We start from the raw sequence: 26,705 nt of genomic DNA, 5'->3' as shown, positions 1-26,705 counted from the left end.
CTGGTAGCATAGTGCCTAAGGCACTTGACTGCTAACCAGAAGGCTGGCGGTTCAAACCCACCAGCCACTCCTCAGAAGGAAGATGGGGCAATCTACTTCGGTAGTGATACTGCCTCGGAAACCCAAGGAGGGGTCGCTATGAGTGGGGTTGGACTTGATGGCAAATAACAACAACAACTATTATTATTACTTTTGTCCTTTTTATTATTATTCTTTATTCATCCTTTCCCAGGTTCTACTTTTCAGCTTATTTTCTGTTCCCTATTCCTGTTTCCAATTTTTTTCTTTCTTGTGGTTGACCCGGTTCATTGTTTTTCTTTTTGTGATTTTCCCATTTTTTTCTTCATTATTTTCTTTCTCTACCTTTTTTTTTCTTATTGCCCTCTCCCCAGATATTGCAGTTTTTTCCCCCCTTTTTTCTTTTTTTGGTTACTGTTCCTGTGTGATTACACGGTATGTTTTTTGTCCAGTTGCTTTTACTTTTTTGATGGTTATTCAATTGTTATTTTTGTCTAACTGAGTGGGAGACAACAACAGTCCCTATGTGACATAACTGCCACCCACACTTCCTGCAGCTTCACTTACTGAGAGCCACCATTTCCGTCTCCACCAATGGGCCAACGATAAACAACCACCAAGAAGAGCCTGACTCACCCTTAGCTGCTCTTCACAAACAGTTAACAGAGATCTAAATACAATAACGTCACCATGTATAGGGTTGGCAGACAATGGTTCAACAAGTATATGTGTATGTTCTATAACAATTCCCAGGTGTATATCGGAGCTGACAAGGGACAAGGTTGTGGTCACTTCTTGGTCACAGCCAGCTACCCAGAGGGAGCGAGTGGTTAAATCTGTGGGCCCAGGACCACAGTCATGGAGAACATCAAGCTCAACTGGCATAACAGTACACAAAACATTGTTCCACCTCCTATTTTATCAAGTAGCAACTGGGATCTTAAAAGCGTGCAAGCAGCCATCTAGATGTAACAATGGGTCTCTCTTTATCCAGAGCAAAGAAGAATGAAAAAAACCAAAGATTCATGGAAACAAGTTGTCCTTGCGAATGGTACACCATGCGATCTGCAGCCTATACGACTATGAGACCAGAAGAACTAGATGGTGCCCGGCTATCACTGTCAACCACTTGGAGGGGGATCTATGTAGGAGATCCTGGATAGAGAGGGAGAACAATGTGGAACAAAACTCAAAATCATTTGGGGGAGGGTAAAAGGGGAGACCAGGTTTGCTGGTCTGATAGAGCCTGGTGGAAGCACTGAGACTATGGCCCCTGGCTGCCCTTCAGATCTGGAATTGAACCCACACCTGTGGCGTCCAGTCAAACAAAAGACAGGCATATGGGTTGAACATTTACCGGAGGTAGATACACTCCTTGGAGAGAACAATTATGGGAGAAAGAAGGGTAGTTTATGCACAGGGAGACAGCTCGGGGCAGGAGTGCATGGAGGGATAGACACAGGGAAGAGGTAACCATCTGAGCGAAGTGGGGGGGGAGCTGTTGCATTGTGGTAAATTGTAGTCAATGTCATGAGACAAGGTGTATATGAACTGCTGTATGGAAAGTGAATTTGCTCTGTAAACTTTCACCCAAATCACAATTTAAAACAAACAAAAAAAAGAAGTGCTCTGGGCACCTGACTGCAGTCATACCTTTAAACAGAAAGTACACCAAGGCTATGAAGGTTTTTTCCATTTTCTGTCCATTTTCTCCCTCAGTTCCTCCTCTTTCTTCTGCCTTCTTTCCCGACTCTTTTATCATAGCTATATATCTGTTCCTTTTCTTCTTTCATGCCTAGATAAGTCTGTCACAGGTCCTACTTAGACATGTACTTATGATAAGCAAAAGAAAAGATAGTAAACTCATTCGTTGTACTTCATTCTCTTATATCCTTTCACATGTTATATGATTGGATTTGGGTAGATTTTCTGGACACATAAGATGCTAGAATTATTAAAAACAAACAGATGAAAGAGATATACATACATACATTCAAATATACAAAGACATACATACAAGTACTCACACATACACACATACATGTAAGCAGACAAGGAAACAAGAAAACAACTATTTGTTTACGGCAGAAAAGAGAGCTATGAACATCTTCCTGCATGGACTTCTTACCTCCTCATCACCAATTTGCTTAAACAGCAATCAGTTTTTATTACAAAGAATAACTGTTTTTTATTATTGTAGGACTATTTATTTTAGAAAGTTGACTTCAATTAGTTATCAAAATACCAAAGAAATGGGATTAGCTTCATTATTGAAATTGGTCCTTATGATTGTTTAACCCACTCACTACAATCAAGTTGATACCAACTCATAGAAAGCTGATAGGACAGAGTGGAACTGCCCCATAGGGTTTCCAAGGCTGTAAATCTTTATGGATGCAGACTGTCATCTTTTTACCATGGAGTAGCTGGAGAATTCAAACTACAGACATTTTGGTTAGCAGTACAATCCTTTAACCAGAGAGCCAGCAGAGCTCCTTTATTATCGCATAGAATGAAATAACATGATGACAGAATTTGTTTTAAACATAATATGAAAACAGAAAAATTTATCAAGGTGTAGACTTATTATTTGTATACTTTTTACATGTATATTAGACTTAAACTATTTACATATAAAATAATAATAAAGAAGAAAGAAGTAGAGAGAGGTATAGTAGAAACAAGACTATCTACGAGTTGAAAACTTAAAGTTGGATTATGGATACTATTCTAATTTTGGATGTGTGTGCAATTTTCTATAATGAGAAGTGTTTTTAAATGTTACTTATAAACCTAAGAACAGGAATTCTAGAACACTTAACTGTGCTCACGAGGAACCTGTACATAGACCAAGAGGTAGTTGTTTGAACAAAACAAAGGGATACTGCATGACTTAAAATCAGGAAAGGTTGCATCCTTTTATCATACTTACTCAATCTGAAAAATACCATGGACTGTCAGAAGAATGAACACTCTATCCTGGGAGAAGTGCAGCCAGAATGTTCCTTGGAAGCAAGAACAACCAAACTTCATCTCACCTACTTTGTTCATATTGTCAGAAGGGACCATTCCCTGAAGAAGTATCTTTATTATGTTTGGTAAATAGAGGGCTAGTAAAGACCCTCAATGAGATGGACTGACACAGTGGTAGGAATGATGGGCTCAGGCACAGCAAAAATGGTGAGGATGGCACAAGACTAGGCAGTGTTTCGTTCTGTTCCACATAGGGTTGCTATGAGTCTGAGCTGATTTGATGGCACCTAACAACAACAACATTCAATCTGTATGTTGAGAAAATAACCTGGGAACATGGACTATATGAAAAACATGGCATCCGGATTAGAGGAAGACTAATTAACAACCAGCGATTTGCAGATGACACAACACTGCTTACTGGAAGCAAGGAGGACTTGAAGGACTTACTGATGAAGATCAAACACTACAACCTTTAGTATGGATTACCCCTCAACCTAAAGAGAATGAAAATCCTCACAACTGGAAAAGTAAGAAGCATCATGATAAATGGAGAAAACATTGGTATTTTCAAGGATTTCATATTACTTGGATCCACAATCAACACTTATGGAAGCAGCAATCAAGAATCAAACCACATATTTCACTGGACAAATCAGCTGCAAAACACCTCTCAAAAGTGTTTAAGAGCAAACATATCACTTTGAAGACTAAGAAGCACCAGACCCAAACCATGATATGTTCAATAGCCTCACTTGCACATGAAAGCTGGAAAATGAGTAAGAAGGACCAAAGAAGAGTTGATGCCTTTGAATTATGTATTGGCAAAAAATAAATAATGTAACAAGGACTGACAGAAAAATGAACAAATCTGTCTTGAAAGAAGTATCGTTGGAATTTACCTTAGAGGTGAGGATGGTGATTGGGAGGAAGATGGAGTTGTACAAATAGCACACAGGTTTTTAGGGCCTCTTCCAAGTGAGATTCTGATACAAAAAAATGATACTGGAGTTATGTGAAACTAAGGAGAAGATAAAAGTATTAGATTCAGTGAAGATGAAGAAAGACAGCAGATTAAACGACTGCGAAAAATAAATGAACCAGCCCAATCGGTGGAGGTGGAGACAGACTGAGAGGAGTCATTATAAACACAAAAGAGGTCTAGGAAGGAAGTAAAACAAAACAAAACAAACAGAAAAAAACCACATCACAGAACCCCACAAGCATTGGAGTCTCACAACAGCTACACCATCAATTTTTGAGGTGCGTTGGGGCTCTGAGTGAAAACAATAATCTTACTGGGAAATGGATCAAGACCCCCCCTTGGCTTGGGCTGCTGCAGAATCCAGAAGGGAGTAGGAGAAAGGGAGAAACTCCCTCTGAGAAGGTGGAGCCCTGGAGCAGGTGCGTGGCAGTGGACTTGGGGCCAATTCTTGATGATCTTTTTTGGCACAGAGTGGATCTGTGTACTGGAATTTTGCGGTTTGTCCATAGACCCAGAAAGTGGTGACCCTTTTTTCCTTGGAGCTTCTGTCAGCTTGGAACTGCGATCCTTTGACTGACAGCAGGGCATCAGCAGCAGCAGACAGGGACTCAGAAGGACTTAGGCTGCCCTGAATTGCTTCATCAATGACAGAATTATTTCGCTCCAAACATGGAAAACTCTTTTTGCCTTTCTGTTGGGTTTGCTTCTGGCACTTTTCTTTTTCCCTCTTCTCCCATGCCTCATCCAATAAGAGGAGCACATTAAACCTCCAATAGGCAACCGGAGATATTACACTGAACACCTCACCCAATAGATTGGTAACATCAACAGTTCCTGTGCCACAGGATCAACAACAAAAGTGAACAACGCCCGCTTCTTCCAACTCCAAATCCTCTTCACGATCAATAGAAACCTGTACCCACATCCCCACCAGTGACTCCATCAACACAGAGAGCTGGAGAGCAACCCAGTACAGCTGAGTTAATAGCCAAAGAAATACACCTGCTCCACACTTTCAGCTAAAGTAAAACATGAAATCAGGGTGAAACCAAACAACACCTAACTAACAATTAAAGACAAAACTTCAGAATGTCTAGGAAACAACAGACAACCACAAATCAAACAAACATAAAAAACACAGGACAAGATAATAGAAATAAAACAAGCAATAGAACTAACTGAGAAGCAATTCAGAAGGTGTGTGTGTATATACGTATATATATATATATAGAGAGAGAGAGAGAGAGAGAGAGAGAAGACCCTCTAAGTGCTCAAGGAAACCATAAACAGAAACAAGAACATGGGCAGTACACTGGGAGAATTCAGGAAAATCATTCAAGAACAAAATAACAAGGTAAATATACACAATTAGAACTCATACAAAAACAGCAATTAGAAATCCAGAAGATGAACACTAAAATTATGGAGATAGCACAGTGGAAGGACAAAGAGTGGACTACAACTGGCTGAAGAACACATTTCCCGGCTAGAAGACAAATCTCTTGATGCCAGCTTGTATGAAGAAAAATCAGAATAAAGATTTAAGGAAATGAAGAGAACCTAAAAGTTATATGAGATGACATGAAAAAAAAAAAAAAAAAAAACCCCTGACTAAAAAACCTGAAAAAGAGGGGGAAAGGAAAAAAAAAAAAAAAAAAAAAAAAAGAACCACTGAGAAAATTGTAGAAGACTTGCTAACAGAAAATTTCCCCAAAATCATCAAGGAATAAAAGATAATCATCCAAGAAACTCAACAAACCCCATACAGAAACTCACCAAGACATACCATAATCAAACTTTCCAAGAAGCTCAACAAACTCCATATAGAAAGTCACCAAGACATATCATAATCAAACTTTCTAAAACCAAAGACAAAAAAGAGTCTTGGGAGCAGCTCAGAAAAAAACAGTATGTCACCTACAATAGACAACCAGTAAGACTAAACTCTAATTTCTCAGCAGAAGCCATGCAGGCAAGAAGGCAACAGACCAAAATCAAACCAAACTCACAGCCGTCGAATCGGATCTGACTCATACGATCCCTCCTTGGGTTTCCAAGGCTACATCACTACTGAAGTAGATTGCCCAACCTTCCTTCCAAGGAGTGGCTGGTGGGTTTGAACCGCCAGCCTTCTGATTAGCAGTCAAATGCCTTGGGATGGCATATGTAAAACCTTGAAAGAAATGAATTGCCAATCGAGAATCATTTATCCAGCCAAACTGTCCCACACATGAGTGCAGAATCAAGACATTACCAGACAAACCCTACAAGAAATGCTAAAGGGGGTCCTTCCAATAGAGAACCTCCAATAGAGAACAAGAAATTAAAATCAGGACACTTGAAATCACCACTTAGAACCCAAACCAGGAATAGATGCTCAAAATAAGCTCATAAAAAAATGAACATAGAGAAACAAGAGAGTCAATTTGCAGACGACACCACCAACAAAGCAAACAGATGGAATAAAAGATTTAATGACAAAACTTCCAAATGGCAAGAAGATAGATCAACAATGTCTTTAAAGAATAGACTGTTCCAAACTTAGGGAGGTAAGAATTTACTTCAGGATAACCATAAAGAAAATTAGCAATCCTTCTAAGCAAACTCAGAAAGAAGAAAAACACAGGGGCTTAGTAAGCACAAAACCAAGAATAATGAAGAAAAGAGAAAACACTTGATTACAAAATGGACTCAGCACAGAAACATATTTGGAACAAGGAAATCATCAACAACACAACAAAAAACACAATGAAATGACAGCAATAAATTCATACCTCTTACTAATTACAGGAGCTCTGGTGGCACAGTGCCTAAGGCATCTCACTGCTAACCAGAAGGCTGGTAGTTCAAACCACCAGCTACTCCTCAGGAAGACTGGGTAATCTACTTTCATAGAGATAGTGCCTCAGAAACCCAAGGAGGGGTCATTATGAGTCGGATCCAACTCAATGGCAATGAGTTTGATTTTTTTTTTTTTTTGATCACTAATTACATGTGAATGGGCTAAATGCACCAGTCAAGAGAAAGAGAGTGGCAGACTGGACAAGAGAAGACCCATCGATATGCTTCCAATATAACAGACTAATGTTAGACACAAAGATAAAAGTAAATTAAAAAATTAAGGGGTGGAAAAAATATATCAAGGTAATGGCAACCAATGGAAGCAGGAGTGGCAGTATTAATTTCTGATAAAATAGACTTCAAGGCAAAAAACAGCATAAGGGACAAATAAGGCTACTATACGATGTTAAAAGGATCAACTGACAAAGAAAACATTATCATAATAAATAACCATGCACCCAATGAAAGAACTCCAAAATACATAAAAAACAAACTCACTACCATTGAGTCAGATCTGACTCATAGTGACCCCTCATTGGGTTTCTGAGGCAGTATCACTATGGAAGTAGATTGCCCAATTTTTCTTCCAAGGGGTGGCTGCTGGGTTTGAACCACCAGCCTTCTGGTTAGCACTCAAATGCCTTAGGCACTGCGCTACCAGAACTCCCAAAATACATAAAGAAAATATTAACTGAATTAAAAGGAAAAATAGACAACTCTACAATAGTAGTAGAAGACTTTAACACACCACTTTCAAGGAGGGACAGAACAACTTAGAAAAAAACTCAACAAAAATACAGAGGAACTTGACAACACAGTCAACCAACTTGACCTCATAGACATATACAGAGCACTCCATCCAACAAAAACACACCATACATTCTTTTCCAGTGCACATGGATCCTTCTCCAGAACAGACCATATTAGGGCACAAAACAAGCCTCAATAAATTCAAAAACACTGAAATACTACAAAGCATCTTCTCATATCAAAAAGCTATAAAATTAGAAGTCAATAATAAGAAGACCAAGGAAAAAAAATCAAATATGTGGAAACTGAGTAACACACTGTTCAAAAACTACTAGGTAACAGGAGAAATAAAGTATGAAATAAATTTCTAGAAACAAATGAGAATGAAGATATACCAAAACCTTTGGGACAAAGTGAAAGCAGTATTCAGAGGTCAATTTGTAGCATAAACACACACATCAAAAAAGAGGAAAGAACGAAATCAACTTTTTAACTCAACAATTCCACCAATTAGAAAAAGAGCAACAAAGAAAACCTACGGTATCCAGAAGTAAGGAAGTAATTAAGTTCCAAGCAGAAATAAAATAGAAAACAAAAAAAATAGAGAAAAAGAACAGAACAAGAACCCGGTTCTTTGAAAAGTTTAACAAAGTTGACAAACTACTGGTAAACTTCACAAAAGAAAAGGAAGGGAAGACGCTAATAACACAAATAATAAATGAAAAGGGCAACATCACAACAAAACAAACTGAAATAAAAAAGATAGTAAAAGAATATTTGAAGAACTGTAATGCAACAGACTGGAGAACCTGGAAGAGATGGGTAAGTTTCTAGAAACACGAGACCTACCTAAACTATCCCTGTTGGAGATAGAATACTTGAACAGACCCATATCAAAAGAAGAAATTGGGCACGTCATAAAAAAGCTCCTAACAAAAAAAAGTCCTAGCCCAGATGGCTGTACTGGAAAATTATATGAAACATTCAAGGAAGAGATAACACCTATAATACTCAAATATTCCACAACATACAAAAACAAGGAATACTCCCAAATTCAGTCTATGAAGCAAGCATGACACTGATACGAAAACCATGGGAAAACACCACTAAAAAGGGAAACTACAGACCAATACTTCTCATGAATACAGATGCAAAAATCTTCAACAAAATCCTTGTCAATAGAATCCAACAACATTATCAAAAAAATAATACATCATGACCAAGTGGGATTCATACCAGTTACGCAAGGATGGTTCAACATCAGAAAAACAATCAATGTAATCCACCACATAAACAAAACAAAAGAACCATATATCACATCAATCAATGCAGAAAAGGCATTCAGTAAAATCCAATATCCATTCCTGTTCAAACTTTTCAGCAAAATAGGGATAGAAGGGAAAAGCCTCAACATAATAAAGGGCATATAACCAAAACCAACTGCTAAAATTATTGTTAATGGAGAAAGACTCAAAACATTCCCCTGGCAAATAGGAAACAGACAAGGGTGCCCTCTATCACTGCCTCTATTTAACATTGTATTGGAAGTCCTAGCCAAGGCAATAATGCAAGAAAGAGAAATAAAAGGAATCCTAATTGCCAAAGAAGAAGTAAAGCTATCTCTATTCATAGATGACATGATTCTATACATAGAAAAACCAAGAGACTCAGCAAAAAATTTACTGGAACTAATAGAAAAGTTGGAGCTCTGGTAGCATAGTGGCTAAGGCACTTGACTGCTAACCAGAAGGCTGGCGGTTCAGACCCACCAGCCACTCCTCAGAAGGAAGGTTGGACAATCTACTTCCATAGTGATACTGTCTCGGAAACCCAAGGAGGGACTGCTATGAGTCAGGTCTGACTCGACGGCACATAACAACAACAACAACTATAGAAAAGTTCAGCAAAGAGGCAGGATACAAGGTCAACAACATACAAAAATCAGTTGGATTCCCCTACATCAACAAAGAGGCCTCTGAAAAGAAAATAAGGAAAACAATACCATTTACAATAGCTACCAAAAAGATAAAATACTTAGGAATAAATCTTACCAAGGACACAAAAGACTTATACAAAGAAAACAAGAGACTGCAAGCAATGTACCTAAATTGAAGAATATGCCTTGTTCATGGATAGGAAGACTGAATATTGTGAAAATGTCAATACTACCCAAAGCAAGGCACACATTCAATGCAATCCTGATCCAGATTCCATCAACAGTGTTTAGGGAGATGGAAAAATCAATCAATAATTTCATATGGAAAGGAAAAAGACCTTGGAGTAGTAAAGCACTGCTGAAGAAGAACAAAGTAGGAAGTCTCACACTCCTGGATCTAAAAACCTATAGCCACAGAAGTCAAAAACAGTGTAGTATTGGTATAATGACAGATAGATAGACCAATGGAACAGAATCCAAAATCCAGAAATAGACTCATCCAATATGGACAGCTGATTTCTGACAAAGGGCCAAAACCCATTAAATGGGGAAGAGACAACCTCTTTAACAAATGGTGCTGGCAAAATTGGATATCCACTTGCAGGAAAATGAAATAAGACCCATTCCTTACCCTATACACAAAAGCAAACTCAAGTTGGATCAACTACTTAAATGTAAAGCCCAAACCTTTATATAAAGCTTATCAAAGATAAAATGGTGCAAATCTAGGGGCCCTAATCTACAGCATAAATAGACTATCAAGCATAACTCAAAATGCACAGGCAGCGGAAGGGAAGCTGACTGGGATCTTTTAAAAATTAATTATTGAGCATCGAACAATTAAAAGGAAAAAAGGTAAAAAGAGAACCTACAGAATGGGAAAAAATATTTGGCTATGACATATCTGAGAAGGGACTTATCTCCAAAATTTATAGAAAACTTCAACACCTCAACACCAATAAGACAAACAACCCAATTCAAAAATGGGCAAGGGCCGTGAACAGGCACTTCACTAAAGAAGATATACCGGCAGCCAACAAACACATGACAAAATGTTCATGAACATTAGCTATTAGAGAGATGCAAATCAAAACAACAATGGGGTATCATTTCACCCCAGCAATAATAGCAAAGTTCAACAAGACAAAAAATAACAAATGCTGGAGAGGTTGCAGAAAGATTGGAACTCTCATACACTCCTGGTGGGACAACTATTGTGGAAAATGGTAGGTATTTCCATTAAAAACTGAAAATAGAAATACCATTTGATCCAACAATTCTATTACTAAGAATACATCCTAAAGAGGTGAGAGATAGGACAGAAACAGACATATGCACACCTATGTTCATTTCAGCACAATTCACTACAGCAAAGAGATGGAAACAACCTAAATGTCCATCAACAGATGAACAGAGAACCAAGCTATAGTACATTCACACAATGGAGTACAATGCAACATTAAAGAATAACAAAGAACACATGAATTATCTCACAACATGGATGAATTTAGAGGATATTATGCTAAGTGAAGGAGCTCTGGCAGTGTAGTGCCTAAGGCACCTGACTGCTAACAAAAGGCTGGCAGTTCAAACCCACCAGCAACTCCTCGGAAGGAAGGTTCGTTAGGCAATCTACTTCCATGGTGTTACTGCCTTGGAAACCCAAGGAGGGGTCGCTATGAGTCAGGTCCCACTCGACAGCACATAACAACAACAATAACAACGCTAAGTCAAATAAGTTGATCACAGAAGGACAAATACTGTATGAGCCCTATTGTGGTTACCTAGGGCTGCTCTTAACAAGAATATACCACAAATGGGATGCTCTTAACAAACAGGAGTTTATTCTTTTACAGTTTGGAGCCTTTAAGTCCAAGTTCAAAGTGCCAGACTCTAGGGGCTGGGTGAAAGCCCCTCAACCTTGGAGTCCAGCTCTGCCTCCTGCTCCTGGCCTACTGGAGCTAGAGGCATTTCTTCACTCAGACAGCTGCTGGCTGCTGAGGCTGAGAAGCCCAAGGTTGATAAGTAAAAAAGCACAGTCCTGATGTTACCAAACCACACAGCAGGCCATTAATTCAAGTTCACTGTAAGTCCCAAGGTTGGCAGAGCATGTCAGGATGCTGAACAATGACACAGCTACACGCAGGGCCCAAGCATGCCACATGCGAGAGACCATTCCCAAGGCTTCCCCTTATATACAGGAAGAAGACCATCCCAAAGGCTGCTTGTGGTAGATCCCACCATGGAGTTGATTGCCAGTCCCATCATGGCGAATAACTACCACCAGCTGCCCAGCCATTCAACCAGGCCCAGCCAAGTTGACATATAAACCAAACTACCGCAAGCCCGTTACTGTAAAAAGTCAAAGAAAAGTTTACTCAGTGAAGGAAATTCAGTTTGCTGGTTACGAAGGACAGGAGGAAAGGAGAAAATTTCAGACTAGTTTGGGGTCACATGGCGATTTGGATAAGGGAAGAGACAGTATGGAAAGACTCTGTGACCAGCATGATGACATTAGGGAAAGGAAAGACACTGAAACGTGCATATGTGATATAGACAACAGAGGCAAATTCTAACATATGCACAATACTGCATTACTACTAACACCAACCACAGGCTACAGATAAATGTATACACAGGTGAGAAGAGCAGGTGGGGGTCAGCGAACAGGTATGTACCCTAGACCAAGGATAGATTTGGCAAGGTAATCTTACATATGCACTTGTTCTACATATATTACAAAAGCAAAAGAAGGCAGAGCTAGAGTAACTTCTCAGAGACAACCAAACACCTTGAGAGAGAGAATCACCAGGCCTGTGGTCTCAGGATCATATGCTCGAGAGACATCAGGCTAAATTGCCACAAAATAGTACATAAAAATCTTGTCCTGCAGCCTACTTTGGTGAGTAGTGACTGGGGTCTTAAAAGCTTTCCATACATTAATCTATGATGCAGCTACTGGTCTCCTCTCATCTAAAGTAAAGAAGAGTGAAGAAAATAAAAAACATCTGGAAACAAGGATAAGATGGACCACAAGGACCTCAGTCTTCACGACCCCAAGACCAGAAGAACTAGATGGTGCCCGGCTACCAATGCCAATTGCTTGGAAAGGGATCAAAATGATAGAGTGGGAGGAAAAACGTGGAACAAAGTTCAAAGACACAAAAACAGCCAGAATTGCTGGTTGGATAGAAACTGGTAAAACTCCCAAGACTATGGCCCAAGGTTACTCTTTGGGTCTAGAAATGGACTCACTATCATGGAATGGCTCCCAGCCAAACAGGAGAAAGACCTACATGAAGAACACCTACCCTAGAGCAATGCAACCACCTACGCTAGGGAGAGGTACCCTTTAGATCAACCAGCCATGAGACACCAGAGGGGCAACACTCACATGGAGGGAATGCTGGACTGACAGAAATGCATACTTAAAAGGGGCACAGCATGCGGGTAGTCTCAGGGCAGGGAGGAAAGGAGTTTTTTATGGCTGTGGATGGTAATTGGCCATGAAATCAAATGTGCACAAACTGCTGAATGTAAATCAATTTTACTTTGCAAATTTGCACCCAAAGCACAATTAAAAAAAAAGAAGTGAGGACAGTGAGAATTTCTCTTATACTTTGATCATGTTATCAGGAAAGAACAGTCTCCGGAGAAAGATTTCATGCTTGGTAAAGTAGAGGGTTTGGGAAAAAAGGAAGACTTGCAATGAGATGGACTAACACAAGGGCTGCAACAATGGGCTCAAGCACTGCAAGTACTGTGAGGATGGTGCAGATTAGGCAGTATTTTGTCTTGTTCATGGGAGTCATTATGAGTTAGAATCAACTCAAAGGCACCTAAACAACAACATAAACCTAAGAAACTCAATGACATGTAAGATTCAGAAATATGGTATGAAAGCAGTACATCCTTTAAGACTAAATCTTGATTTAAAATATTGTTGTTGCTGTGTTTGCCATTGAGTCAGGTCCGACTCATAGGAACCCCTCCTTGGGTTTCCAAGGCGGTATCACTATGGAAGTAGATTGCCCAACCTTCCTTCTGAGGAGTGGCTGGTGGGTTTGAACCGCCAGCCTTCTGGTTAGCAGTCAAATGACTTAGGCACTACGCCACCAGAGCTCCCTGATTTAAAATACAGTGCACTAAAAACAAAGAACCAATATTTCATTAAAATTTGATGAAATTGACAATTTTGCCATGAAAACAGTTGGCATAATTTGAACAAGAAATCTATAAATGAAGATATGCTGTTGTTGTTGTTGTTAAGTGCCATCAAGTCAGATCCACCTCATAGTGACCCTATATACTATACAATAAAACAGTGCTCAGTCCTGTGCCAGGCTCACAATCCTTTCTATACCTGAGCCCATCACTGCAGCCACTGTGTCTATCCAACTTGTTGAGGGCTTTCCCCTTTTTCACTGACCCTCCACTTTACCAAGCCTGATATCCTTCTCCAGGGAATAGCCCCTTCTGATAAAATGACCAAAGTATGTAAGATGAAGTCTGGCCACTGTCACCTCCAGGGAGCCTTCTGGCTGCACTTCTTCCAGGACAGACTTATTAGTTCATCTGACAGGCCATGGTACTTTCAGTCTTTTTCACTAACACCACAACTCAAAAGCATCAACTCCTCTTCAGTCTTCCTTATTCATGGTCCAGCTTTCACATGCATATGAGGTGACTGACAATACCATGGCCAGGGTTAGGCACACCTTAGTCTTCAAAGAGACATCTTTGCTATTCAACATTTTAAAGAAGTCTTTTACAGAATATTTGCTCAGAACAATATGTCATCTGATGTCTTGACTGCTGCTCCCATTGGTATTAATTGTGGTACCAAATATTATGAAGTCTTTGACAACTTCAATATTTTCACCATTTATCATGAGGCTGCTTATTGGCCCAGCTGTGAGGATTTTTGTTTTATGTTGAGTATACTGCAAGTTGTATGTAGTCTTTAATCTTCATCAGTACTGCTTCAAATCATCTTCACCTTCAGCAAGCAAAGTTGTGTTGTCTGCATATTGCAGGTTGTTAGTAAGTCTTCCTCTAATCCTGATGCCACATTCTTCTTCATATAGTCCAGCTTTTCAAATTATTTGCTCAACATATAGACTGATTAAGTATGGTGAAAGAATACAACCTTGATGCACTCCCTTTCTGATTTTAAACCTGCAGTATTCCCTTGTTCTGTTCAAATGACAGCATCCTGGTCTATGTATAGGTTTCTCATGAGAACAATAAAGTGTTCAGGAATTCCCATTCTTCTCAATGTTATCCATAATTTGTTATGATCCACACAAACACTTTTGCACTGTCAATAAAATACCAGTAAACATCTTTATGGTATTCTTTGCTGTCAGCTAAAATCCATCTGATATCAGCAATGATATCCCTGACTGCATGTCCTCTTCTGAATCCACCTTGCAGTTCTGGAAGTTCTCTGTCAATATACTGCTGAAACTGTTTTTGAATTATCTTCAGCAAGATTTTATTTGTGTGTGGTATCAAATGATATTGTTTGATAATTTTCCCATTCTGTGGAATCATCTTTCTTTGGAATGGGTACAAATATGGATCTCTTCTAGTCAGTTGGCCAGGTAGCTGTCTTCCAAATTTCTTGGCATACATGAGTAAGTGCCTCTAGTGCGGCATCCATTTCTTCAAACACCTCATTTGGTATCCTGTCAATTCCTGGGGCCTGGTGTTTCTTTCACCAATTCCTTCAGTGCAGCTTCTACTTCTTCCTTTAATACCATCAGTTCATCATCATATGCCACCTCCTGAAATGGATAAACATAGACCAATTCTTTTTGGTACAGTGACACTGTGTATTCCTTTCCTCTTCTTTTGATGTTTCCTGCATCATTCAATAGTTTGCCCACAGAATCTTTCAATATTGCAACTCAAGGTTTCAATTTTTTCTTCAGTTCTTTCAGCTTGAGAATGCTGAGCATGTTCTTCCCTTTTGGTTTTCTAACTCCAGGTCTTTGCACGTTTCATTACAGTAAGTGATTTTATCTTCTCAAGCTGCTCTTTGAAATCTTCTATTCAGCTCTTTCATCTTGTCATTTCTTCCATTTGCTTTAGCTACTCTCTGTCCAAGAGCAAGTTTCAGGTCTCTTCTGACATCCATTTTGGTCTTTCTTTCCTTCCCTGTCTTTTCAATGCACTTTTACTTTTTCATGGATTATGTTCTTGATGTCATCCTACAGTTCGTCTAGTTTTTGGTCACTGGTGTTCAGTGCATCAAATCTACTCTTTAGATGGTCTCTAAATTCAGCAGGTATATAATCAAGGTCATATTTTGGCTCTCATGGACATGTTTTAATTGTCTTCAACTTCTTGAAGTTGTATATAAGCAGTTGATGATCTGTTCCACAGTCAGCTTCTGGCCTTGTTTTGACTACAGATACTAAGCTTCTCCTTCGCCTCTTTTCACAGATGTAGTTGATTTGATTCCTGTGTATGCCATCTGGCAAAGTCCACATGTATAGCCACTGATTGATTATGTTGCTGCAAAAAGGTGTTTGCAATGAATAAGTCATTGGTCTTGCAAAATTCTGTCATGTGATCTCCAGCATCATTTCCATCACCAAGGCCATATTTTCTAACTACCAGTGATTCTTCTTTGTTTCCAACTTTTGCACTTTCAATCACTAGTGATAATCAACACATCTTGATTGCATGTTTGGTCAATTTCACATAGCAGAAAGTTGGTAAAATCTTCAATTTCCTAGTCTTTCCTTGTTGGTTGGTGTGTAAATTTGAATAAGTAGTATTAACTGGGCTAGGTGTATGGATACTATCCTATCACTGACAGCACTGTACTTCACAATAGATCTTGAAACATTCTTTGTGACGATGAATGCAACACCATTCCTCTTCAATTTGTTATTCCCATTATAGAAGATCACATGGTTGTTTGACTCAAAATGGCCAAAACCAGTCCATTTCAGCTCACTAATGCCTAGGATATCGATCTTTATGTGTTCCATTTCAGTTTTGACAACTACTAATTTTCCTAGATTCATACTTCGGTACATTCCTTGTTCCGATCATTAATGGATGTTTGCAGCTGTTTCTTCTCATTCTGAGTCATGCCACATCAGCAAATGGAGGTCCCAAAATGGAGGTCCATCCATATCATGAAGGTTGTCTCTACTCTGTGGAGACAGCTGCTCTCCAGTCATATTTTGAGGTCATATTCTGACCTGAGGGGGTCATCTTCCAGCACTATATGACAATGTTTTAGCTCTATTCAGAAAGTTTTCCAGTAATATATCAGACAGTGTTTTACCACTATTCATAAGGTTTTCACTGACCAATTCTTTGAGAAGTAGAGAGTCCCTTCCTTTTTCCAAGTCTGTCTTAGTCTGGAAGCTTCACTGAAACCTGTTGACCATGGGTGACCCTGCTGGGATTTGAAATACCAGTGGCACAGCCTCCAGCCTAAGAGCAACACACAAGCCACCACAGTATGACAAACTGACAGACAAGTGGTGGGACTAAGATACAGAGGTCGTCTGGTTCTAGTAGAAAATTATACACACTTTGTACTATAATAAATTTAAGATTTTAAAGAGAGAAAAAAATAAAAATATATCACCTAGAAAAAAACTAAATGAGCTAGCTCTGGTATGAGTGAACCTAAGAGCTCTATTTCATCATATTAACTATATTTGGACATCTCTTCTTTTAATCCTGCTTTATTTATTTTCTCCTTTGTCCGTCTTCTCTCTTAATATTCAGTAACTTTTATGAAGCACTATGGAAATGACTACCAATCCAAGGAAGGTATTTTGTTAAACAGTGATTGCTTCATACAGAAAAAAAAAACATCTAAGCTTCTTTGTTGTTTTTCCTAATATAAGTCACTTATAATAGGTGCACTGTATATAGCAGTTAGTGGAGTTTCAATTTAGAAAAAATATTTTCTACTTAGCTGAAGAACTGAATTGGTGGCACTGAATTAATGAATCCAAATTTGTCTTTGGTTCTTCTTAAAATATCTCATCTCACTAAAAAGAATTACATGAATATGATTACATATTATAGGCATCCCCCAAACTTAAAGATGGGTTGCATTCTAACAGTTCATCCCTAAATCACATTTCTGGAACTCAGATTACATTTTCTGTCTGAAACAATTTTGTGAAGGGTAATGAAGCCATAAGCTCACCCCATATAAATCTATAAAAGTCAAGTTTACAGAAGAACTTTTTTTTTTACCCCAACAAGCATAACGAACTAACTAGCTTATACCATTATTTCTTTGGTAAAACCAATAAGAAATGTAGGAATATTCTCCTCCCCAGTGCTCTGCTCCCAGCTACTTTTTCACAGAGATCTGTTCTACATGCCTGCATAGGTGTTGGCCTTATTCAGGAGCTCTGTGCATGCATGCATATCAGCAAAAGCCCGGATCCCTAAGCAGTTGACAGGGTGAAGCTGGGATTCCAAAAATTCACAGCAAGTCTTCTTCACATCCTGTAACTGTAACAGACCAGCTGCTGGGAGAAGTACCTGCAACACACAAGGCAGCATGATTAGGCAATGGCTATTTACTGCTTCCAAAGTAGGATACTATAGGTCCAGCTATAGGTTATAACCTCTATCCAGCACTAAATATTTCATAGAAAACAAATGTCAAGATATTTTCAAAAACTGTGGTGACTCCTCTCATTTTCTGTAATTTCCATGGAATCTTTCAAAGGTCGTTTCTTTTTGGTCACAAGAACATAAAACCTATTAGATGATATTACATTAATGGTCCTTTTTATAAGCATAAACAAAATGTTCCTTTGAATTTTAAAGACACAATATATGCGGATGCTAGGGAGAACTATGGTTCAATGAGAATAGTTTTCTTTCCTCGTTTCTAACAATCATGAGAGTCAGTGATTGGTGGGGAAGCACTGAGCCCAGGGTAACACAGACCACAATAAAGCCTCATTTTTGCTGAAGGTCTATTGTTATTCTGCTTTCTGAGTAACACAACAAATTGCATTTTTGCAATTTGCAAAAGACAATTTCTTTAAAATACAATATATGTGCTAAAAAGGAAAGCATAAAGGGTAACTGCTTAATAATCATTTTTTAATTTGTATTTTCATTTGAATAACTCAAGCAATTTTATATTAATTATTGGTTATATTCTGTAAGATTTTACCACTATTTTTCATGATAAATACTATATGCAACACTATAACTACTTTTCAAATAGGTCAATAATGGAAAATTTTTTCTTTCTAAGTGAATTAGTATGGTGCTGTGTTAAGAATCACATTAGGAAGTCAAATCAAGGAGGAAAATTTCATAAAAAACAACTTGCTGAACATCTGCTGCCCTTTTATAAAATGAAATGGAGGTGGGGGGTGAGGAGGGTGGGAAGTAGGGACAAAAACAAAAACTCTCAACTATTAGAACCATCATCAATTTTAGAAAAAACCACATTAACATAACAATATAAATAAAACTTTCTAAGTTTCTTTAGGAATGGACTTTCATAAATGCCCAGCTATAACACAGACAGAATAATTAGAGAAAATAAACACTGGTTTATGAATACCTTTTACAGTAAATCTTAAATGTGAGAGAGAGTATTCATGTCTTTCTGTAACACAAATGACTTTTTTAAAAAGAAGCACAGCTTTAACTCTCAGATTACAGTGTATGTGTGTGTAGAGTAAAAGGTATGTGTATGCGCATGTGTGTATACACACAATAAAATGGAATGGGTAGCTTTCAAGACCAGGAGGGTGACTGCTTGTGTTTTAGCTAAATGCTGCCAACTAATATCAGTTTTCTCTGGGAAATGGATAAAATATCTAGGGAAAAAAAACCCACCTTTTCCTTCTCAATTAAAGGAAAAAAAATAAATACAAAAATTTTATTTTAGTCAAATCTTTTGCATAGCATGTGGACTGTGCTTCATTATGTTATGAGAATGAATCTCCATGGAAGTCTTTATTTGCTGCTAATTTGCAAATTGGAGGTTTTTCTACATTGGCATAATTGTGCTCTGAAGCAATGTAAAGTAAATTCCAAGATGTTTAACAGTGCAACCATTTAATTGAGCATATACACAGAGCATAGAAAGTGGTCTTCGGTGTAATATTCAATCTACATGAAATTTGCACAAATAGTAAAAATCACCCATCTAATCAGCATTTTCCCAGAGACAACACTGGTGTATAGTGGTATTCAAATTGCTTGGTAACACAGAAAGACGGAGCTCCTGGAAGGGTGGGAGGGCATAGTTCAGTACAAACAGGTTCACTCATACACTGCTGGTGGCAGTGCAAACTGGTTCAACCTCCCTGAAGATCAATTTGTCTACTTCAATAAAAAATGCAAATACAAATATCCTGACTGAGCAATAACTTACAGGTATATTAACATATGCACAAAATTTCAGATGCATAAGGATAACAAGGATATTCATTAGAGTATTATAATAGGTAATAGCAGAAGTTAGAAAAGAACCTAAACATTCACCATGAGAAGGTTTAAATTATTATAATCATTCAATAGAATGCTCTGTAGCCATTCAGAACAAGGCAGCACTACACAAATCAAATCTACACTTTATATTATTAAATGAAAAGCAAAGAAAAAGCCAGTAAACAGCAAAAATGCATATACATCCCACACATTTAAAAAAGTAGCTATAGAGGCTATTTAATTTGTTTTGCTTTATTGATTTCAATTTCATCACTATCAAGTCAAGACCTATCTTATTAGGAGACTGAAATTTATAAAATCAAACAATCTCTGATCTAAAAGGAACACACAGTAAGTCATCTAATCCAGGGAAATAAAAGTTGTTTGAAAAGTGGGCCATGTGATGAGAAATTCACATATAATTTTTTATTGATAACAATGATGCGTCAAGTGACACCACAGTGGTAAACACACCTTAAATGTGCGTCAAATGTGTAAGAACAATTTCTTCATTTTTCATATTGTCAGTAAACCATTCATAAATGTTTCAGCTTTGTAATTTTACTAGGACTAAATTTCAATAGCTCATAATTATATAAATAGTTGCAGACAGCTTCAAAAACAATTATTAATGGATCTGGGCTTCATATATGACCCCTGGTGACCAACAATCATTTATAATGAGAACAGGGAAGCAAGTGAGGCCACACAAACTTCCTATTTTAGTTTCTGTGTTAGTTAGCTAACTAGCTGAAGAAAATAAAAATGAGCCAATTTTCAGATGAGCCATACTTTACATTAGGATCACTCACAGAGCTGGCAATCTCTAAACTGGATTATTTTAGGGTTTAATCAAATCTCCTAACTTGATATCCTAACTTTAATCAAACCTCCTAACGTGGTAAAGAAACCTAACACTAGCAAGGGAAAGACTTGACCAAGTCATGCAACTGATCAGTAGAAAGCTAAGAAATAATCAAATCTGCCAATTCTTTGGCCTATTGTTCTTTTTACTACCTTTAGCAACATCTCTGGATCAAGAATAACAATTTTTGTCTTAATTCTAAATCTCCAAAACTATTATTTTCAGCAAGAGTAATAAATATAGCAACCACTTCAGCAACTTATTCTTGTAGTTACTTCCATTTCTTGAGTAATTATCAAGTCAGGCACTGTGCTAAGCACTTCTTGTTGTTGCTGTTATATGCAGTCAGTCGTCTCTGACTCATAGCGATCCCTCCTTGGGTTTCTGAGGCAGTGCCTCTACAGGAGTAGATTGGCCAATCTTCTGTCCGAGAAGTGGCTGGCTGGTGGGTTTGAATCGCCAAGCTTCTGGTTAGCAGTCAAGCGCCTTAGGCAGTACACAAACAGACTCCTGGGCTAAGCACTTAGCAGGCAACGTCTCATTATCCTTATTATACAGAAATGAATACAGAGGCTTGGAGAGGTTGGGTAACTTGCTCAAGCTCACACACCTGGTAAGGAACAGGTAACACACCTGGTCAAGTCTGCTCTGAAAGCAGTATTTCAAAGTGGGTATAATAATTTCAGATAACATATAGATAAACATTCTCATAATAATAGCTAGAAATATATTTTAAGGTTACTTTACACTTATTTCAAGCACAAAAACTGAGTCAATGTAGAAAAAAAGCATTAAGGACTGAATAGCACTGGCAGTACCAAACCAAAAAAACCTAACTCACTGCCACCGGCTCAATTCTAACTCATAGTGACGCCCGCTGGGTTTCCAAGGCTATAAATCTTTATGGAAGCAGTGGCTGGTAGATTCAAACCACTGACTTTTTGATTAGCAGCCAAATATCTTAACCACTACACCACCAGAGGTCCTTACTGGTAGTACAGGATATAGCAAAATCATGAAGCTGGTACACAAGTAACTGAAATGTGGAAAACCTTGATTTGGGAGATCAAATTTAGTATCCTAATCTTTCATTATCTGATAACATTCTGATTTCTATGCTTTTTACGTATCACCGAAAAGGAACAAAGTGGTTTATATGCAGTCAGTCGTCTCTGACTCATAGCGATCCCTCCTTGGACTATCATAATCCCAGAACTCAGTTTCTATCAACGTGGGTGAATTGTATTATTGGTGACAAATGTGGGGAAAAAAATCTGGAAATATAAAGAGATGATTTCTTAATTTGTTATGTAGGGTCACCAAGACATCTTGGCCATTGTAATAAAAGGTCTGAATAATAAGTTTAAGTCTTTCAGGGGAGTTCCAGACTATTACATTACAGAAACAGTGGATGTGGATACACTCAGGCCATAAGGGTATAAAATGGACAAAATAATTTTGGAAGAGTGAACAAAATGGAAAAAATTGTGAATGTGCATACACTGAGCTCTAACAATATTGCTGTTGTTGTTATGTGCTGTGGAGTCAGACCCAACTCATAGCAACCCCTCCTTGGTTTCTGAAGCAGTATCACTATGGAAGTAGATTGCCCAACCTTCCTTCCAAGAAGTGGCTGGTGGGTTTGAACCATCAGCCTTCTGGTTAGCAGTCACGTGCCTTAGGCACTATGCTACCAGAGCTCCTATAACAATTTAATTAATGATAATTAATTATAATTCTTGTTGTTAGGTGCAGTCTAGTTGGCTCCAACTCATAGCAATCCTATGTACAACATATGAAACAGTGCCTCATTTCCTTTCTTGTCTTTTTAATGACCTTTTGCTTTCTTCACATATGATGTTCTTGATGTCATTCCACAACTTGTCTGTCATCAGTGTTCAATGTGTCAAATTTATTATTCAGGTCTAAATTCAGGTAGGTCATACTCAAGGTCATATTTTGGCTTCCATGGACTTGTTTTAATTTTCTTCAGCTTCAACCTGAATTTGCATAAGAACAACTGATGGTCTGCTCCACAGTCAGCTCCTGGTCTATTCAGTCTGAGCTTTACCCTCTTTCCACAGTTGTTGTCGATTTGATTCCTGTATATTCCATCTGGTGAGGTCCAAGTGTACAGTAGCTGTTTATGTTGCTGAAAAAAGGTATTTGCAATGAATAAGTCTTCCAAAATTCTATCATACAGTCTCTGGCATTATTTTTAACACCAAGGCCATAGTTTTCAACTACTGATGCTTCCTTTTGTTTCCAGTTTTCACATTCCAATCACCAGTATTAATCAATACATCTTTATTGCATGTTTGGTCACTTTCAGACTGAAGTTATTAAAAATCTTTAATTTCTTCATTTTTGGCTTTAGTAGTTGCCTGATTGAAAATGACCAGTATTAGTCCATTTCAGGTCACTAGTGCCTATGATATGGATCTTTATGTGTTCTACTTCATTTTTGACAACTTCCCATTTTCCTAGATTCATACCTCATACATTCCATGTTCCAATTATTAATCAATGCCTGCAGCTGTTTCTTCTCATTTCTGAGTTGTGCCTGATCAGCAAATGAAGGTCCTGAAAGCTTTATTCCATCCCTGTCATTAAAGTCAACTCTACTTTGAGGAGACAGCTCTTCCCTAGTCATATTTTGAGTGTCTTCCAACCTAAGGGGCTCATTGTCTGGCACTATTTATCAGACAGTATTTCACTGCTATTCTGAACCTGTATGTCCAATAACAAGAGACAGATGGAATGAATTATATAACATCAGTAAAACTGAAAACTTTGCAACTATTAGGATATATGGGAGCTCTGGTGGGTAGTGCCTAAGGCATATGACTACTAACCAGAAGGCAAGTGGTTCAAACCCACCAGCCTCTCCTCGGAACGAAGATTGGGCAAACTACTTCAGTAGAGATACCTCCACAGAAACCCAAGGAGGGGTCGCTGTGAGTCAAACTGACTTAATGGCAGTAAGTTTAAGTTTTATAGTTAATGAGTGGAAAAAATGTTCCTAATAAGTATAAAACTAATTTCTAAATACACAGTATGATTTCTTTTTCCATATGTAGATATACACATAAACTGAGAGACATTACTAGCAGAATACACCCTAAATGTTAATAGAATGTATCTCTGGTTAGTAGTAATACAGACACTATTTCTTTTTAAATATATCTATTTTCAAAGTTTTCTATAATTAATATGCAGCATGTATACAGTCTCATATTATTTAAAAGAAAGTCAGGGAGAAGTGGTAAAGGAATGTTTTCTGGATTTCTAGAATTCTAGCCAATGCAGCAATGGGCAAAGCCAGTTGCCACCTAGTCAACTCTGCCTCATGGCAAACCCTTTTGTGTTAGAGAAACACTGACCACCATAGGGTTTTCAGTGGCTGATTTTTTGCAAGTAAATCTTTTGCGGTACCTCTGAGTAAACTTGAACCTCAAATCTTTCATTTGGCAGCCACGTGTGTTAACTAACCATTTGGACCACCCAGGGAGGGACACAACAATGGATACTCTTTACTGTCGAGTCAATTCTAACTTATAGCATCCAAACAGGACAGAGTAGAACTGCCCAGACTCAGAAGGAAGGTGGGGCAATCTACTTCCGTAGTGATACTGCCTCAGCAACCCTAGGAGGGGTCGCTATGGGTCGGGGCCAATTCGACGGCACATAACAACAACAACAACAATCTCTCCAGAAGAAGATTGCCACATTGTTCTCCCATGGAGTACCTGGTGGGTTTGAACTGTCGACCTTTCAGTTAGTAGTCAACTTCTCAACCACTACATCATCAGGGCTTCTAAAAGGAAATTTAAAAAAAAAACACTGCTGTTAAGTTGATTCTGACTCATAGCGACCTTTTACAACAGAGAACTGCCTCATAGGGTTTCCAAGGCTGTAAATATTTATGGAAGTAGACTGCCACATCTTTCCCCCATGGTGCAGTTGGTGTGTTCGAACCGCCAACTTTTCAGTTTGCAGTTGAGCACTTTAATCCCTGCACCACTGAAGCCAACAATGTAGAGAGGAAGCTATTTATGGGATGTGGTTTCTCCAGTAACCATCACCCACAGCCTACAAGAGGCTACTTCACTTTGGCCTGTCCTCTGAACACCATGAGTCTCAAAGGCCTTTGACCATCAAGTCAGTGTTTAATAAAACACTGATTAGGCTCTACACATGACTTTACTTGTTCAACTGAACAGCAGTTATCTTTAAATGTTAGGAGAAACATCAAGTAAAAGAATCATGACCAGCTAATAAATAAATTCAACTTCAAATGCTATCCATTTTGTAAGACAGAAAAAACATATTTTTCATCTAAATTATGTTGATTTTCAACATATGCAGACACATAATATGCATTTTATACTGTAAAAATGCTTTCCACAATGAGAAAAAAGTGGAGACGAAAGCTACTACTGATTAGTGAAGACAAGTAAAACACTAGACATGGAAGACACCCCAGCCAAACAATTAGCATCTGTATGACACTCATATACCAGCTGCACATTTTAAAGTAAGATGCTTTCATCCTACTTCTCATTATCTGACAAGCCAAATTACACATAAGATGTTTTGCTGAGACAAGTACACTCCTTCTGCTTGGCTATTAGGATCTGTGGTTTATTTTCAGCTTGGGCATGCACTGCACAAGGGGCAATACTTTATGTAGTACATCTTTTAAATCTAGAGCTATTAGTAATTTGTTTATTAGAGGAGACTACCAAGGAGTCTGATTCCTCCATATATAAAGGACTCTCAGATGCCTATGAAAACATGGAAATACGAAACTCTTATCTCAGTCACTATTAACTTTACAGTAAACACTGCTAAAAGTAGATATTTTATTAACTTCCAAGACATTTTATATCATATCAGAAACACATCTGTTTAAAGTGCAAGAGCCTCACATGACAGAAATTGAAAACAAATAAGGAAAGAGCTGTCCAAAGTGCTTGAGAAAAAGAAATTAATCCCCAAACTAAAGCTCTGTTACTGGACTAAAAAAAGATTCTATAAAATAATTCTACCTATCATTTATATAGATAGATAGATAGATAGAGAGAGAGAGAGATATACATATACATATATATATATTCATATTTCTCTATGTGTCATGGAATAGAACACATCTTCTAGTGTCTACACTAGTTTTACAAGTTTATTTTTTCAACTGGCTGCTTGACACTGCACATTTACTCACATAAGCAGTATTATAAATGGCTATAAGCCACATCAGTGATGAGCATACTGCTACTACTGACTGACGTTATGATCTCAGGAGGTGTGGGGTGCAGCAAAGAAGGACGAAGAAAGTTTCCTTCCTTTTTCTGGGATATAGGTAGGTCTGGCCTAGAGCAGAATTTTGAAATAGGCAATGTTTGTCCTTGGCATCCTGCCACCCCTTATTCATATTTCCACATCACAAGGCCCTAGGCCTCAGCTGCCCAGAGCCAGCTTTCTGTTCTATCCACCTATCCATCTAGATCTGCCCTTCCTGATTGCTAAGTGTTACCCTAACACAGTAGTTCAACCCAGTTGACTTCATGCCAGTGCTAATGCAAAGCAGCATTTTGGGTCACTAAACACTGAACATATTGTTTAGAGATCACTGTCTCTAAGGATGGCTTTCTCCTTCTAGGCATTAGTAATCTGGCCTACCTTGCTGTGCAATGACCAGTTCATCCATGTTGTTGTTTTCATTAGGTGACACTGAGTCAGCTTTGACTCATAGCAACCCTATGCACAACAGAATGAAACATTGCCTGGTCCTGTGCTAGCCTCATAATCCCTGCTATACCTGAGCCCATCTTTGCAACCACTGTGTCAATCCATCTTGTTGAGGGTCTTCTCCTTTTTTGCTG

General features: G+C 38.3%; 1 protein-coding gene across 1 annotated transcript in view; it reads right to left on the bottom strand.

Annotated features, from left to right (window-relative positions):
* The window catches only part of KLHL2 (kelch like family member 2), a 180,346-nt gene that overhangs the window by 89,623 nt on the left and 64,018 nt on the right, over window positions 1-26,705 (bottom strand). Inside the window, exon 4 of the mRNA XM_007954203.2 lies at window positions 17,873-18,035. Coding sequence (XP_007952394.2) covers window positions 17,873-18,035 — 163 coding nt within the window. The remainder of the gene's footprint in view (window positions 1-17,872; window positions 18,036-26,705) is intronic.

The sequence above is a fragment of the Orycteropus afer genome, unplaced genomic scaffold (assembly GCF_000298275.1).
Source record: "Orycteropus afer afer isolate SDZICR_OR568_19922 unplaced genomic scaffold, OryAfe1.0 scaffold00443, whole genome shotgun sequence".
In the NCBI taxonomy this organism is placed as follows: Eukaryota; Metazoa; Chordata; class Mammalia; order Tubulidentata; family Orycteropodidae; genus Orycteropus; species Orycteropus afer.
Note: the sequence above shows the minus strand (reverse complement) of the source record. Positions and strands in the feature narration are given on the sequence as shown.